At 44.1% G+C, this 16,622-nt stretch overlaps 1 protein-coding gene across 2 annotated transcripts in view; it reads right to left on the reverse strand.

Moving 5' to 3' along the window:
* Positions 1-12,883: 12,883 nt before the first annotated feature.
* PKNOX1 (PBX/knotted 1 homeobox 1) overlaps positions 12,884-16,622 on the reverse strand; it is a 42,009-nt gene continuing 38,270 nt past the window's right edge. For both annotated transcript variants that reach the window (XM_065741638.1, XM_065741639.1), the window contains 2 exons: positions 16,194-16,366; positions 12,884-15,233 (listed from right to left, as the gene is read on the reverse strand). In XM_065741638.1, coding sequence (XP_065597710.1) covers positions 15,022-15,233; positions 16,194-16,366 — 385 coding nt within the window. In that variant the 3' untranslated portion in view covers positions 12,884-15,021. The remainder of the gene's footprint in view (positions 15,234-16,193; positions 16,367-16,622) is intronic.

Here is a 16,622-nt window from a genome sequence, read left to right on the forward strand (position 1 = left end):
CCTCTCAACAGCCAGGGGCATTTCTCTCTCTTTGAAGAATTATCTTTTTTTGGGAGGACCCCAGATTCCCCAGCTCCTAAGCAAGCACGTTATGGGGACAGCTCATGTCCCAAAGACAGCTTATGAGTCTTAAGGTCAGTATGAGACAACTCCTGGCATATTTGAGGGGTGACACGACCTGCCCGTACCTGGAGACCACTGTCCAGAATACAACCCATAAGGAAACAGCCCCTGTGTGCTGGGCAGCTGAGCTGCATTTGCTGCTGGCTAAGGATGCTTTGAGGTGCCTGCAGAGCTTTGTGTCAGGATTGGGAGCTCCAGGCCACTGCTGATCTCTATGTGCACGTGGTGATAGCCCAGATTTCTGGCACCCTGAAACCTCTTGCCATACACACATTCCCTGCAGCTAAGCCCAAACAACAGCAGTGCCAGCAGCAGCTGTGCCACTGTGTGCAGGCTGACAGCTGACCAGTGTCTACGTGAGAAGCAGCTGCAATACAGCACAGGGTGATGCAAACGCTGAATGCTAACTTTGCTTTTACAATGTCTCCTGTGTGCTGTCAGAACCAGTAAAGGCTCGTGCAAGCTCTGGTTGCTTTGGGATTGCTCCACTTGGGCTGGAGCCAGAGCCTCCGAGCCACTAGGGCTCCCCTTTCCACCCTGCAGAAATTAAATGTGCGAGGGGAGAGGGCAAGCTGCTGAGTGCTAGCATAGCCCCCTGGATAGAGAGAGCAGAGCTAGAGCACCAGCATTTCGCCCACTGCCTGCAGCCCTATCTCCCCCCTTCCATAGGGCTGTCCTGCAGTGGAAGATAACAGCCCCTGCGGCTAACTGCTCTTTCAAGTTCATTTCCCTTCCCCTGTCACAATATTTTATGTATCCTGCCCAGTGCCTTCACCAGACATTGCGTAGCTGCTTGCGACAGCAGGCTCAGCAGTGACCTGATTGTAGCCCCACTGTCACGGGCTGCCAGGAGACGTGAGCTCCTGCACCCGGCCTGGGATGAAGAGGACCATGCCCCACATCGGCAGCTTTAGCAGAGCATGAGTCACTGCACACAGCTAGCGGGGAATGGGGATTGTCAGGCTTAAGGAGTCCAGTCTGCTGTAAAACACAGAATCCCTAAGATGGAAAAGACCCACAAGGATCACCAAGTCCAGCTCCTGCCTCCACACAGCACCACCCAAAATTCAACCCTATGACTTGAGAGTGGCAAACGCTCCTTGAACTCTGGTAGTGGGGGCCGTGCCCCCTGCCCTGTGCATCCTGTGCCATGCCCACCGCGCTGTGGTGCAGCACTGTCCCTAACCCCCAGCCGCCCCTCCCCTGACACAGCTCCATGCCGTTCCCTCGGGCCCTGTCGCTGTCATAGAGCAGTGCTGGGCCTGGTGCTCCCCCAGGTACAATTGTCCCTTTTTGTCTCCATGGCACACTGCTGGCTCAGGTACAGCTTGCCATCAACCTGAACACCCAGGTCCCCTTATGCAGGGTTGCTCTTCTGTCTGTGCTCCCCAGCCTGTACCTAGATCTGGGGTTGCCCCATCCCAAGTGCAGAATCCAGCACTTGTTCCTGTTAAACTCCATGCAGTAAATTTCAGACACCACTGCTCTTCACCCCATTACTCCTCAAGGTGGGGATACCCCTCCAACAAGCTCATTTGCTCATGCTCCTAAGCAAGATAAACATCTCCCCAGCCCTGCCCAGCACCTTTTGTGCTGCAGAGGCTTCCCCGCCTCCCTCTTCTCGTCTCACACCACAGACACATAAATAGAGGGCCAGAGTGCCGCCAGCAGCACCAGGGCACATCTTGGGGTCCTGCAACACCTCACGCTCCAGCAGCCGTCCCACCCAGCCTGGCCATACTGCAGGTACCAGGGGTTGGACAGGGGACTGGGGGGGTCTCACCTTCAAGAATTGCGAGAGTCTGGGAGAGTGGCACTGGGGTGAGTGGGAGAATGTTACCCCTGCAGCTGGGAAATGGGAAACATGGTGTTTTGGGTTGGCTGGAGTGGGTTCTGTTGAGCAAACCGAGTCTAGAATTAGAATCAAAAGTCATGGAATCACAGAACATGAAATTGGAAGGGGCCCACAAGGATCATTGAGTCCAACTCCTGGCTCCATGTAGGGCCACTCAGAAGTGACAAGTAGTTGCATATTTGCAGAAGAAAGTTGAAGATAGCACAGGGGCAAGGATGTAACCGCAGTCAGAGGAGGCACGGGGGCAACCAGAGTCTTTGGGATGTGAGTAATCAGGGGCTTGCTTGGTGTGCCCATTCCCACACCGATCCCCCTTTTCTCCCCAGAACATGGCTCCCATCAGCACACTCCGCCTGTGGCTGCTCTGCCTGCTGCTCAGTGCTGCAACCCCAAAGCCCACCTGTGACCCCAGTGCCTGCCCGTCCTGCCCTGATCCAGGTCCTGGGGGCTGCTGCCCTCCATGCTCGCCAGCCTGTGCCTGCCCACCCTACCTGCAAGATGACTGCGAGATGCAAGGCTTCAGTGATGGACGTGTTCCCATGGGCAGCTCCTTCTACATCGACTTCGCCCGCAAGCTGTGCACCTGCCAGCCTAGTGGGGACATCACCTGCACCTCCCGCTGCGACCCCGTGCCTGCTTCCTGCCAGGCTGTGGGCAGCCCAGTGGCTGATGGCTGTCCCCGCTGTGTCTGCTACGATGAGGAGGAGGTGGCAGTGCTTGCTGGCTCCGTGGTGCCCCGGGGAGCCCAGCTCTGCACTTGCCCTCCCCAAGGTGGCCAACTGAAGTGCAGTGATGGGGGTGAGGCATGAGCTGCTCCAAGGGCAGCGGGACTGGAGGCTCGCAGGGAGCAGGAGGCCTTCTGCTCCTTGGGGTCTCCTCACTGGAACGCGTTTGTTGCTTCAAACTGTCCCATTGTGGGGGGAGATGCTGTGTCATCGTGCCTAAGCATCTCCTTGCTGGCAAGGTTTGTTGCCTGGCGGTGGGCAGAGAGGTTGGGTTGGTTGCTGCCAGTGTTGCAATGATCCAAACTGCAGTTATTTATTTATTTGTGAGGTGATTGTGCTTTTGTGCGCCTATGTTTATATAGTGTGAGGATAATCGTGTCTTAAGTCAGCAGGTTGGAGACAAGCTGTTCCCCTTCCCGCTGCTGGAGGCAGTAGAACGAGCGCTCTGAATGCTCTGAAGTGTGAGTTTGTATATATTTATGTTCTTATATATGTCTGCAGGGAGACTGTAATCAAGCACAGCTCCATTAGGCTGATGCGTTAACAAATGTCAGCTGTGTTCCTTCAAGGGGTTGAATAAAATCAATGTTACCAACACACATGTGAAAGCTTTACTGGTAAACATGAGCTAGTCACTTGTGCCCCAGGTGGGCCTGGAGCATGCAGTGTGCCACTCATCATCCTCTCCACTGCTGGGCACCCACTGATGCTGTTTGACTGCAGATGGCAGTCAGAGGGGGAGACTCAAGCAAAGGGCTGGAGAAAAGTTCATTGAATCATAGAATCATTAAGGTTGGAAAAGGCCTCTAAAGTCACCTAATCCAACCATCAGCCCACCCTCACCATGCCCACTGACCACGCTCCTCAGTGCCACATCTATACATTTCATGAACACCTCCAGGGACAGTGACTGCATCACCTCCCTGGGCAGCCTGTGCCACTGCCTCGCTGCTCTTTCTGAGGAGAAATTTCTCCTAATATCCAACCTGGTTGTTGGAGGAGTAAGCAGACACAATTGCTTTTAAGAGTAACTACTTTTTCTGCTGCTCGCCTGTGGAGATGGGGAAAGTAAGGAAGCAGAGAGGGAGGGGCTGCCTTTATCCTCAACTCTCTCTGGGTGCCATTGCCTGGGTGATGGTTTGCAGCTGAAGCGTCAGACAGGGACTGCAAGGCTCCCACTGCTCCATTTGCTCAAGAACACAGCAAAGCCAAGGGCCAGGCAAGATGAGGAGGTGAAACATCTGTCAGTAGTTTCTGTGCTTCTTGCTTTGCTGTTCAAAGTTGAGAAATGCGTCACAATGATGAACAAAGTCAGAAAATAACGGCTCTCACTTTCCAGTGGTTTTCTAAGGTAGGTGTTGTGAGAGAGGTAGGAAAGTAATGCTCATAAATGCTGAAAGTCCTCACTTAGCATGAATGGTGCAGTGGTCTACAAATGCCTCTTCCCTTACTGATTTTACTGAAACCAGGCCATGGGAAGGGTGACAGAAATGCTTCTGTTTGAGGCGTAAGAGCAGACCCTGCCAGCAGCTAACTTTGAAGGGTAAAAACAGAAAGCCAGGGCACGTGAGCTCCTTCACAGAGGTGAGGAAAGCTCTCTGGGTCCACCTGGCCCATCCCCAGCTCCAGCAGGAACACCCAGAGCAAGGTGCCCAACCCATGTCCCATTGGGTTTTGAAGGTCTCCAAGGAGGGAGAGCCCACAGCCTCTGGGCAGCCTGTTCCAGGGCTCCATCACTCGCACAGCACAACAATGCCGACTGATGCTCAGAGGGAGCTCCCTGCATTCCAGTTTGTGCCCATGGCCTCCTGTTGTGGCTCTTGGCAACCCTGAAAGAAGTCTGGTACTGTTCTCATGGCACCCTCCCTTCAGGCATTTATAGGCACCAATGAGACCCCCACACCCTGAGCCTCCTCATCTCCAGGCAGAGCAGCCCCAGCTCCCTCAGCCTCTCTTCACAGGACAGGTGCTCCAGCCCCTCCTTCACCTTGGTGGCTTTTGCTGGACTCTCTCTGGTATGTCCATGTCTCCTGCGACAAGAGAGACAGGAGCACAACGAAGAGTCCCTTTGCTCCAAGCCCTCCTCCAGAGCACTGTAGGGCAAATTGTTTAGAGCCATGAGCTCACTGTGTACTCTGGGGAGGGTGCTGGCCTGCTGAGATTTGCTTGTCCTTTGCCTGGCACCTTATCTGCCCCTCCCGTCTGACTGATAACCTTTCCAAAGGAGAGGCCAATGACAGGCTGAGTAATGCTGTGTGTGAATGCTCTCTGTGCAAACATGGGGGCCAGCAGGGGAAAACAGAGCCACTGTCTTCAGACAGTTGTGGCAAAATGAGTCCTGAAGATTGCAGCCCTTGGAAATAATTGATTTTGCATATAATGAAATCAAGTCTGTGGGGTTTGTTTGTGTTATCAGCATCCTGTGACTTTATTAAAGCTCACGACTGCCACTATTTGTGGAACCAGCAGGGCTTTCCTTCACTGCATGACAATGATTCACACTGCAGTGCATTTTGGGCCTATATCCTTTCAGCATGCATGCATGCTACCTGATACATGAAGCTGTGAGACACCAGGGAAAAGCACTCATGCCTGGAAGCCCATGAGGAGGTATACCCAGATTTCTCTCTCTGGGCTGAACAAGCCCAGTTCCTTCAGCCTGTCTGTGTAGGAGTGGTGCTGCAGCCCTCCAAGCATCTTTGTGGCACAACACAGAGCCAAGAAGCTGAAGCACTAACCCAGGACCTTCCTCCACCTCATCAGGAACTCTGGGCTGCATCAAGAGAGGTGTGGCCAGCAGGGACAGGGACGGGATTGTCCCCCACTGCTCTGCCCTCATGAAGCCCCATCTGGAGTGCTGCATCCAGGCTCGAGGCACTCAGCACAAGAAGGAGTGGAGCTGTTGGAGTGGGTCCAGAGGAGGGCATGAAGATGCTCAGAGGGCTGCAGCTCTTCCCCTATGAAGACAGGCTGAGGGAGCTGGGCTTGTGCAGCCTGGAGAAGAGAAGGCTGCTGGGAGACCTCACTGCAACCTTCTGGTACCTGCATAAAGTACAATACATGCATGAAAAACTGCATGCCCACAATGACCACAATGACTCACATTCATTTCGGTAAATAATGTACAGATTATTCAAGTGCTAAAGTTTATTTTTAACATGTAAAGATTTAGCTTTAACGTTGTGCATCTGAGCTGGTGACTGCCCATTTGTATTTATTGGCTCACTACTGCATTATAGTAACACTCACAATTTATTTCTGTGAAGTTGTTGGGCTTTTTCCAGCAAATCTCTTTGTATCCCACAGGGGTGTGCTGTGTTGATTCAATACCATCCACAGCTGCAAAGCCCAGAAGTCAGAGGTGAGTAATCTGAGTAATCAAGGATTAATTGGCACATGCTTTCAGCGAAAGGGACAGAGGAAGAGCAGGAATACGGAAATTATTGTTAGAAAGCAGAATGAAGGATTTTAGAGTAAAACTACTATTTCTGTTGCTGCATGTAAAAATGAGTCAGGAGCAATGTTCCCCCCGGCACCTGAAAATACCTGCGATGACTTTTCAGCATTTATTAGCTTAGCAAATGTTAACCCAGTTCCTTAAAATCTCTGGAGTTTTGTGATTTGGGGTTTATTTGGTGACAAGGCTTAAAGTTTTCCATGGACATACACTGACTTGCTAAACACTGATGGAGATCAAACAATGGATGCGAGCACAGTGAGGGGTGGGTGGTGCGTTTCGGCAGTGGTGATGGTAATGTGAAAGACAAACCACATTTTGGATGGCCATGCACAGCTGTCACAACATGAAATTAAGAGCACCTTACTCAGCTCCTCCATGTGAATCAGTGGATTATGACCATGAAACTGTGTACAGAGGTGAACATCAGCTTCAATGCGTTATTGACAGTGGCAATGTTGGAACGTTGCTAAGTGTGCATGAAGTGGGTCCCACAAATGTTCACACAGGAGTGGAAAGAACATCACATGGAAGTTTGTCAGGACTTCTTGAACCAATACAAAGCTGAAGGTGACAGTTTCCTGGATCACATCATTACCAGTGATGAGATGTGATGTCACTGCTATGAACCAGAGTCAAAATGGCAGTGAAGTGGTGTCATGTGAATTCCTCATTGAAGACAAAGTGACGTGCACTGTGTTTTGGGATCAGAAAGGGGTGGTCCTTCTGTACTTCCTGGAACCCAGACAAACCATCAGCTCTGACTGCTACATTGTGATCTGACTGAGCTGAAGGCTCCAACTTCCAGAGTCAGGTCAGAGAAGTAGACAAGCTTTCTCTTGCAACACGGTAACACCAGGCCCAAACTCGTTTGAAGATGGTGGAACAATTGCCAGTCTTGGCTGGACTGTCCTGCCACACCCAATGTGCAGTCTATATTTGGCACCTTCTGACTTTCATTTGTTCAAGCCAATAGAAGTTGGACAGTGTGGACAATGTTTTCCTAGCAACAACACCCTCATAGCAACTGTGAAATGGTGGGTCACCTCTGCTGGCGCCGATTTTTAGGAACACAGCATGTGGGCTCTTGTTCATTGCTGGTGAAAATGCATAGCTAGCAGTGATGGCTGTTTTGTAGCTGAGAATTTGCTCTATCAAGTGTTACTGTGCTCTTCGTATATGTTGCAGTTTCTATGGAAATAAACAGGGGGCATTGCTTTCAGAATGACCTACATGCACGTATATACTTACAAAGATAAATACACATCACCTACAAAAATACACTGAGACACCAATGACAGAAATACTCTCTTCCTTTTCTTTCTGGCACTAATTTGGATCTTACCCATGGGAACATATGTACTCCCGTGTGTCTTTGAGAAAATTCAGCACCTGCAAAGTACTGGAGGACGCTGCCTGTGGAATCACACCTATAATTAGGTCCCTACTGAAAGAGTGATCCAAATGTTAATGATGAAACAAGCTCATAAATTCAGAACTGTATTTAAAAAAGTAACCTGATGGACATCAAAACACTGCAGTCTCTGTACATGGTAGCTCCCAATGAGAGGTTGCAGGAGGCACAGGAAAAAGAGCAAGTGAAACACTAATTTCTTCAATACAAGCCAAATAATTTTCACTACTACTGAACATCTAATCTCAAAATATGTTGGATCTTAATGAAAATCATCTCCAAATTAAATGTTATTATGACATTTACACTGATGGTATGCATTGGGTTCAATGATAAATTAACAACAACAAAAATGCTGGGAATGCTGGCCAGAGGTAGGGCTATGGGCCAAGCCTTCTTCTCTGTTGCTGACATAAGAGTTGAGAGACCAACAGAAAAGGTAAATACCCAGAGGAGCTGAGAAGTTTTTCCCCAGTTACTTCCACAAGCTTAAGATCAAATCAAAGACAAACCAAGCCTGATGCGTGAAGATCACACTGACACTGTAGTAGGGCTTGGGAACGGTGGTTTGTTAGTTCACCCTGGTTTTAACATAAAGTAGCTGTGCATATGTTCATATATATATATATATATATATATATATATATATATATATATATATATATATATATATATATATATATATATGAAGTAATATAAGAATAAATATATTCATATATTAAATGCACAGCACCAAACCTGTAGTGTATCTTGTGCACTCCCAAGTTGCATGAACTTAAATACAGACTTGGGATAAATAAGGCATGGTGCCCCAGCCTTATCCCTCATTTTACAGTGGGTGCATGTTACATTGAAGATCCTTCTGTTTTTCTGCAGAAGGGTATTTAAAAACAGCCATAAGTTGGATGATAAGGATTAGCATCTTTTAAACAGGTACTCCACAACAGCACACAGGCTAATCACTTCCTTATGATTACACTTCCATTCCCTGAAACACCTCCTTAAAGAAGGGGATTCATCTTCTGGGGCCTTTGGGACCAACAGACTAGGAACATGCTATTTGGACCATAATTCAGGTGAAAGAACGTGCTTTGGAGTTTGTATGGTTTTGTTTTGGTCTCTATAAGGAAAAAATTGGTCCCCAGGAGGAGCTCAGTTAAAATTCTTTCCAATTCTGACACTATGTGCAGGCATCCTTTTAATGCCAAAGAACTGATCAAATATGTCTGTGTCTAGAACGTGTACGGTTAATCACACATTCACACTTTAAAAACAAAAAATGGCCCAAATCATTTTGGGAACATGTTCTGGAGTGAGTGCATAGCTGCAAAAAGATCACTTACTTTGAAAAAAGTCAATTATGCTTAGAATTGTATGTTCTTTTGAGTAGAAGGACATCTGTTGTAGAGGTGATCAGAAAGCTGATGGAAGTTACCTGGGCCACCTCGACAGGGTCTGTGATATGCCCAGGAACCTCTGAAGGTGCCCACATCCCTGCAGCGATCTCCATCCAGCTGCCACATGAGGGGGATTGTCAGCCAGGAGGGCACAGCTGCTGCTGAGTTGGGACACAGAACGAGTCTGAGTTCTAGAGAGGAGCTGCTATCTCATCAGACATAGGCTGCTGACTTCCTGATTCCCAACCTAGTGGAACATTATAATTTCAGAAATGCATTACAGTTTACCCTGCTATACATGTCAGCATGTGGGTCTTGCACCAACAAGTTCTTTTCCAATAAATCACTACCATATATGCTTGGAACCATTGTTGAAAGTTTGATGTCCATGCCATTTTAATTAACAGTTTCAAAACAACAACAAAAATAAATCCCGAAGTCACACATGTTATGGACTATTTATCTGCTATTTCTTTTCTTTCATCGAAGCTGCTCCTGCATTACAAAAGCATAATAAAAATCCCTGTACTGTCAAGGACTAATGGACATTTTTTTTCTTCTCTTGCTTAAATGAGAAAACCCAAACAAACAGAAGCCCAGGACTGTCCATCCCTACCCCACAAAATGGTTAACAAGTTTGAAACTTAGCTCAAGATTTCTCAAAACAAACAAACAAACAAAACAACAATAACAAAAAAACAACAAACATCTTTCAACCAAACAATACTGTTAAAGTAATATGAGTTCTGCTTAAAAAATGTGCTTTTTCAGTTCACAGAGAGCAGCAGACTGAAAGTCAGCCATCCATGAAGCACGTAGTGATTGTTAACTATCCTCTCATGGACGGGTTCCTTCAAAAATTGCTTAACAAGGAAAGGGAAAAAGAAAGTTACAGGCCCACATTCTAAAGATTGCCAGTTGTACAGACCAATCGTCACTAACTCACTGGAAGCTTTATGGGCCATTTCTGTCATGATCTGAAACACATGATTCGATTAACGCAAGGTACATATCTTAATGGGGGTGATAACCAGGTTGATAAGCACTGAACCATTTTCTTGCACGTTCCTTGTCTCTGGCAAAAACAGCTGTGATTGCTCAGCAGGCCCTAAATAACCAAGTCACAGAAAACGAAGAAACAAACCAAGCAATCATTTTATATTTCCATGTGACAAGGATGAACAAATAACATGATTTGGGCAATCTCTTTAGAGCACATTAGTGCCAAATTCACTATGCATTACACTGGACAACCAAGTTACTTTAAGACTTAAACAAGCCAGAACTTATTTGAAAGAGCTCAGCAAGCCAAGAAGGGCAAGTGTGGAATCCAGAGTGGGAGTGAGCCTGGCAAAACCACCTGTTCTCCTCCAGCTGTGGCAAGCAAAGAGCTGAGGGAACTCACCACAAGGCTGATGACTTCATTATTTGCATCCTACAGTTCAACTTGCATTGTCATGGATATGCTCTGTCTTTAGGAGGGAGTGACAGTTTGAATTTATTCTTCAGAAACCAAAACATTTCACTTGTTTGTTCAACATGCGAGATTTTCATGAGAGAATGAAAATTAGTTACATTTCCAACAGGATTCCAGAACTTTCTTTTCTTTTTTTGCATATCCAACCCTTAAAACCAAGCCGAACATGAGGCTGAAAGGTTTAAAAGATAACTCAAAGTTAACAGAAGCCAGAAGACAACAACAATATAGCACCTGAAAATGGAAGAGTCACACAACATGTTTTTGACATTCATGTCTTGCATAGACAAATGCTTATTCATTTTTTTCCCCCCAGACAACTCTGCTTCAGAAAATAAATCTTAAATCAACTTTAATTACAGTTAAATGCATGAGTTTCCATCTTTCAAAATACATTGTTTTATTTCCTTGTTAACGGCTACAAGTCTAATAGTTTTAAGAAACTATCATCCCTTGGAAAGACTTTGTTGCGCCCTTTGGGGCTGTCAAGTTCATGCAGTCAGGAAGCTGAACTGCCCTCTAATTCTTTTTCCACGTGATTAGAGAAACAAATTGATCAATTATTCAGATGTTAGGTCCCTACACCAGAAGAGAAGAAGGTCCATAAACCTGAAAATACTTGTACAGTATAGGAACTGGGACCTCTAGCCCTTCATGGCAGGTCTGTCTTCTGGCCATATTCTGACATGAAAACAACACGTTGGACACACCAGATCTACATGAAGTTCTTCCCTCCCAATCCCTTGCATTGGGAGAAAACCTCAACACGCAGCAGAAGGTTGGAAGGTTCTCCAAAAGGTTCCTAATCACTATCGGGGACTGTTAGAGGGAAGCAATTCTTACACAGGCAAATAAAGCCCAACACACAGCCCTTTATGGAGTTTCCCTGAGGTCAGCAGGACTCCATTATGACCCAGTACCCAAGATCTAGGAAAGTCTCTGCAGAGCCAGAGCTGTGTCTATCGATTCTAATTGTTATCCAGTATGATGATCATCTTGTTTTATTTTTGGAACAGTCATTTAAAAATAGACACTGACCAATTTGAATTCATTTACCAAATGCAGTGCTTCTAAAACCAAAGAGTAATGGGAAATCCATTCACTTATCATGGAAGTCTTGGAACAAGCGGACTAAAAACTGCCTTGTGTTAATGATCTAGATTACAGTGGAAAATATTTGAAGTTTCAATAATCGTGATTGCAGAAGAATAGCAGTGATTTAAAAAAAACAACAACACGAGACAAGTGAGCTCTTCTGTCACCTACAAAATGGGGGCAGGGGACAATTATCCATTGGTTTAATGTGAGGTTCCCTATAAAGACTTTGTAAATAACTGTCTAATGTAAACAGACACTTCTCCTGAAGAGTGATGCTTTGTTTAAACCAGCAAACTTACACAGAAAAAAAAGAACACTTGTGTTTTTTTTTCCCCACTAAACTGTGAAAAAAAAACAAAACAAAAAACCCAGACACTTCTGTGCAGCTCATACCTACAATCTCTGTTAAAAAACAGAGATTCAGTTCCATACGTTCAGTAATACCTTTGATCATACTGGTAAACCTTCTTTTTTTTCTTCTTCTTGTTTGTTTTAATAGCTGAATTAACTGTTTCTGTTTCTAATTTGACAACAGAACTTTTTCAGGTTCTCCCTTTCAAAGGGGCTTCTGTCAGTTTCACTTTCTGGGTATTTGTACAAAGAGAAGGTCACAATAACCTCAGGAGAAAAACTGCAAGGAGCAAGATGTGCGAGAGGAGAGAGGAATGGAGAAGCCAAGCTGGTAACATTTTATTCTGAAAAAAATAAGTTTTCAGAAGTTTGCAAGTCCCAATGCCTGTTTTCAACTGGGTTCAAAATCAAAATAAACTGTCCATATTCCAGCCAGCTGTACAGATACCAAATCAATTTAATAGTCTTTAAAAATGGAAAAAGAAAAAAAGAGCTTAGTTCTGCTTGTTTTAGTTCATCCTTCCTTTCACTGCTGGCTAATCACTGCCCTCCCAGGTCTGCTGCTGTGCCGCTTCCTCGCCTGCCTTGAAGCTGGCGGGTAAAGCTCTGCTGGTAAACCTGGAGGAGCAACAACTTGTCATGGAGGGGAAGGAGACAATGAGAAATGGTTTGTTCCTCTAGCACAAATTTCCTTTCAGGCCAATTTGGAAGAAAGGATTTTACCATGGCCCTGTACACGCTGAGAAGTCGTTATTCACCTGCCTACGCGCTACAAGTACAGAGATTAGAACAACTATTAAATATCAACAAGGGTAGCTGAGTAGTCCCCTCAGAGAAACGAAAAGCATAACCGATTACATAAAGGGGAGTGCTTATGCTGTTAGAACAAAGACAACTAGGAACAACAGAACCTGTCTCTCACTTCTAGTTATCTCTAGTATCCTTTGTAGGATTGAACGTTTCCAGGGAAGTTTCCAGGGAGTAGGTTGAACGTTTCCAGGGAAGCATTAATTGCACGTGACAGCAGTCTTGTAAAATATTTTGGGGTTCAAATGGATTTGACAATAGCTTTTGGGATAGTCATGTCAAAGGCTTCCTAATTAAATCTTTCATCAGTCATTTGTTATGCCCTTTAAAAAACGCGGTGCATGAGCAGCAAAGCAGAGAACTTAAGAAAAACAAGACTGTTTAGAAGATATCACTCCAGCTGCAGCAGATTGTTACAGGATTTGAACTTGGAAGCAAAATCCTCAGCCAGGAAGAAATGAAAGCTATTGTAGAAACATCACTAGTGCTGAGTAAGTCCCAACATCAGTTTTTCAAAACAGTCTACCAATCACTTAAAACTAGTATTATTATAATGTGTGTGTACCAACGCACCTGGCACTTCTTTCTGAAGACTGTCTTCATACCAATTTCAACTTGCCTTGTAATGCAGTCTTTACAGACCTGCTTCCATGCATTTAAGCATATCAAAAAGTACATGCTTTAAACCTACTGAAAACAATGGGACCTAATGCACACGCCTGAGTATCTTGGAAAGCAGAAATTAAGTACTCAATTAAGTATTTGCAGAGAGTTGTGCTCAAACATGAGGCATGAAGATTCTGCAAGCTAACATCCCTTTCCCTGTCATGTTAGAAATGCAACTAGATTTGGCTCAATGAGAAGAGATTTCTGGCTTTGATCTAACCCAGCATAAGGACAAAGGGATGGGGTTAAAAAGAGAACATCCATCATACCGTGACTCTTGGCGGCTGTTATTTCGAATACAAAGTTTCAAAAGTAAGTGTTCATGGATAAATAGAGACTCCAAACTTCAGAGAGGGGAGAGAGGGAAGGGATGAAATTAACTGTTACCACAAAACGTATCTTCATCACTAGTTCTTCGTTTTTAAATGACACAAAAAGGATTTTCTATTCTAATAAAGCCTGCTGTATACATCGGTAGTGATCTTCAGATTCAAAGAAATCTTATATAAATCCATAAATTATTTCATTTGGGGGGCGGGGGGGGGGATATTTTGAATGCAATGGAGTGATGCAAAATCCATAATGGTACAGTACACAACTTTTAACTTTTCAGAATCAGGTCTACAAACTATAAACTCTTAAATTTCTCTAATAACTGGAAGTGTTGTGGGTATTTGAATTTACTTACCTGAATACTCATTTAGCAAATATCTTCAGATACAAGTCTAGACGCAGAGTTAATGTGATCTGAACATTACACATAATATAAATCAACGTTTGACAATATCAAAACCCCATCAAACAGTGGGCCCTTCTTATGCTATTATCAAATATACTATATCACTGTGGGATAGCTGAGATTCATAGAGTGCTAGCGTAGGCTTGTTTATTAAATTTGGTCAGTTTTCAGACCTTCCAAATAGGAATACTAAACATTTACTTTTCCCCTCTGGAAATTTTTTTTTTTAAACTCCTGCATAATACAGTCGTCATCCCAATTCCTAATGAATTTATAAAAATATTTTTTTTATCCAATAATCCCGGTAAGGTAAAAATAGGAGTTTTTATAGCAAATGATAAACAGGCTCATGAACTATGAGAGAAACTAAACTTATTTAAGTTGCCATACATTCGCTACTGAATCACACATCACCGTTTTCTTTTTGTGTGTGTTGCTGTCCACCTCAGACTAGCAGTTTTTAAGGTGCAGAAGCATCTTTCAAATATACGCATCAAACTTAATGATCAAGTTCCTCACATGCTTTAAATTTACATCACCTGCCCATCAAGAGCTGTGTTAAATAACAGCACTAATTGAAACTGCATAATTCTTTAGAAATGGCAGCACTTCCAATTCAGAGAATAAAGGGGTGCTTATGTGGTTCTTTATATTACTAGATAAAATTTTCTGAAATAAGAAAATGAAATGAAAAAAAAAAAAAACGAAAACAAAACACATTTGAAAGAAGTTGCTGCACCTGCAAAAACACTCTTTAAGCTTACTATGAAATACAAAAAAGTGCACCCTTCTATATCTACATATAAAACATATTAGAAATAAAACTTGTGTAAAATGTTTGCTGTGCAAACTATAAAAACAGTCAGTCAGTCCATTCTTTTTCCTAAGCGTTGTGTCACACTCTCATGCTTCCTACTGCAGAGAATCACTGTTATCCAAAACCAGCCCACTGATATTTGTCGTTGAGAGATCTCCTCCATCATCTTCGCCGCTGTCTACAGACTCATCCTCACTTTGCCCCGCCATCATAACTTGCTGAACAGCCAATGTAGCACCATCGGATGACAAGGACTGGAGACTGTCTACATTCATGTTGACTGGAGCTGTAATTGTTACAACAGCACCTGGAGAAGCACAATCAGAACTTTAGCTTCTTTCTTGGTTTCTCAGGATAAGCAAGACATAAATATGCAGCAGTGGTAGCGATCAACAGAAAGAAAATCTAAGGAACTGAAGTAAAATAAAAGATAAATAAGTTGTCAGATGCTTAAATGTTAGGAAATGACAAAACTAAAACTATGTGTCGATCTAGAATCTTGAACTCAGCTGTGTTCTGGTTACTCACTACAGAGTTCTCCAACCAAGTCATCACAAGATCATTTCTGCAAAGTACCCCAGCTCAATCCATTGCAAAAAATTTGAGCGTTCATAGAGAAAATGTGACTTAAATGGATAAAGCTGTTGTCAAATCCATCAGAAGCTGGGGAAAAAGTTGCTAAAAAATCACAATGAATAAAGCAGCAGGCTGCAGGAATGCAAGGATGGTCCTGAAATTAAAACAGTTACCTTCAATTTAAGAAAGAGAAGTATTACTTGATCTGATACTAAGGAAGTTACTTCAGTCAAACGTCTGGAGATTACTGTAATTATCTCCTTCACAATGAGAACTTGAAACACCTGAAGCATACATAGAAGAGCAGATGCTTAATCTCTAGCAATGGTGAATAGAATGTGAACAGGATGGCGAGTTGTGAAGCTGAAAGCACAGTCCAGTACTTCCAATCAAACAGAATGCAGCTGATGTGTATACACGTACTGGGAGAATTTGCACATCTAACCTTCCTCCTACTGTTTCATAACTTCTGAAATAAAAGCAACAGTCTGACTGCACATACCCCAATAAAATGTTCCTCCCAAAAAATAAATAGAAGATGAAAAAACAGCATTTTTGTTATGTTTTTCCAGGCTAAGAACAGTCATGCTGAAACATCAAGAAGTTTTTTCCACCAGATGTATCAAATCCTTCAGTTTTCTGTTACAGAGAAATTAACTTCTCTTCCTGTGTTCTAGCCACTTCTCCTTACCATCTGACATTGTGAGCTCATTAGATTGCTGCTGAGCAACTCCTGATGCAATGGAGTCAGGCCAGAACCTCTGAACTGGTCTGTTCTGAGCTGTTTTCTTCTTTGTTTTTGGAGCTTCAGAACAACTGGAATCCAGCATTGGCTGAAGAATTCTTCTTCTAGCATTGATAAACCTAAACACAATCAAATGTAAGAAGTACTTATGAGCTGAAGGTGATTATTATTCTCTCTCTCTTGGATTCATGAAGTATGCAGTAGAAATAAATAAAAAAATCAGAAATATAAAAGCTGCAAAGCATTACTTCTCCCTTCCAGCTCAGTTTGACATTCTTTTAACACGTAAAACTAGAACTCCTAGAATATCAGCATCCTTCAATACTAGCAAACTAGCTAAGCAAGGACTTCTCTCATTTTGCATCTCCCCAATAA

Source organism: Cyrtonyx montezumae, unplaced genomic scaffold, assembly GCF_038088225.1.
Source record: "Cyrtonyx montezumae isolate F1298 unplaced genomic scaffold, pur_monq_1.0 scaffold_3, whole genome shotgun sequence".
Taxonomy (NCBI): domain Eukaryota; kingdom Metazoa; phylum Chordata; class Aves; order Galliformes; family Odontophoridae; genus Cyrtonyx; species Cyrtonyx montezumae.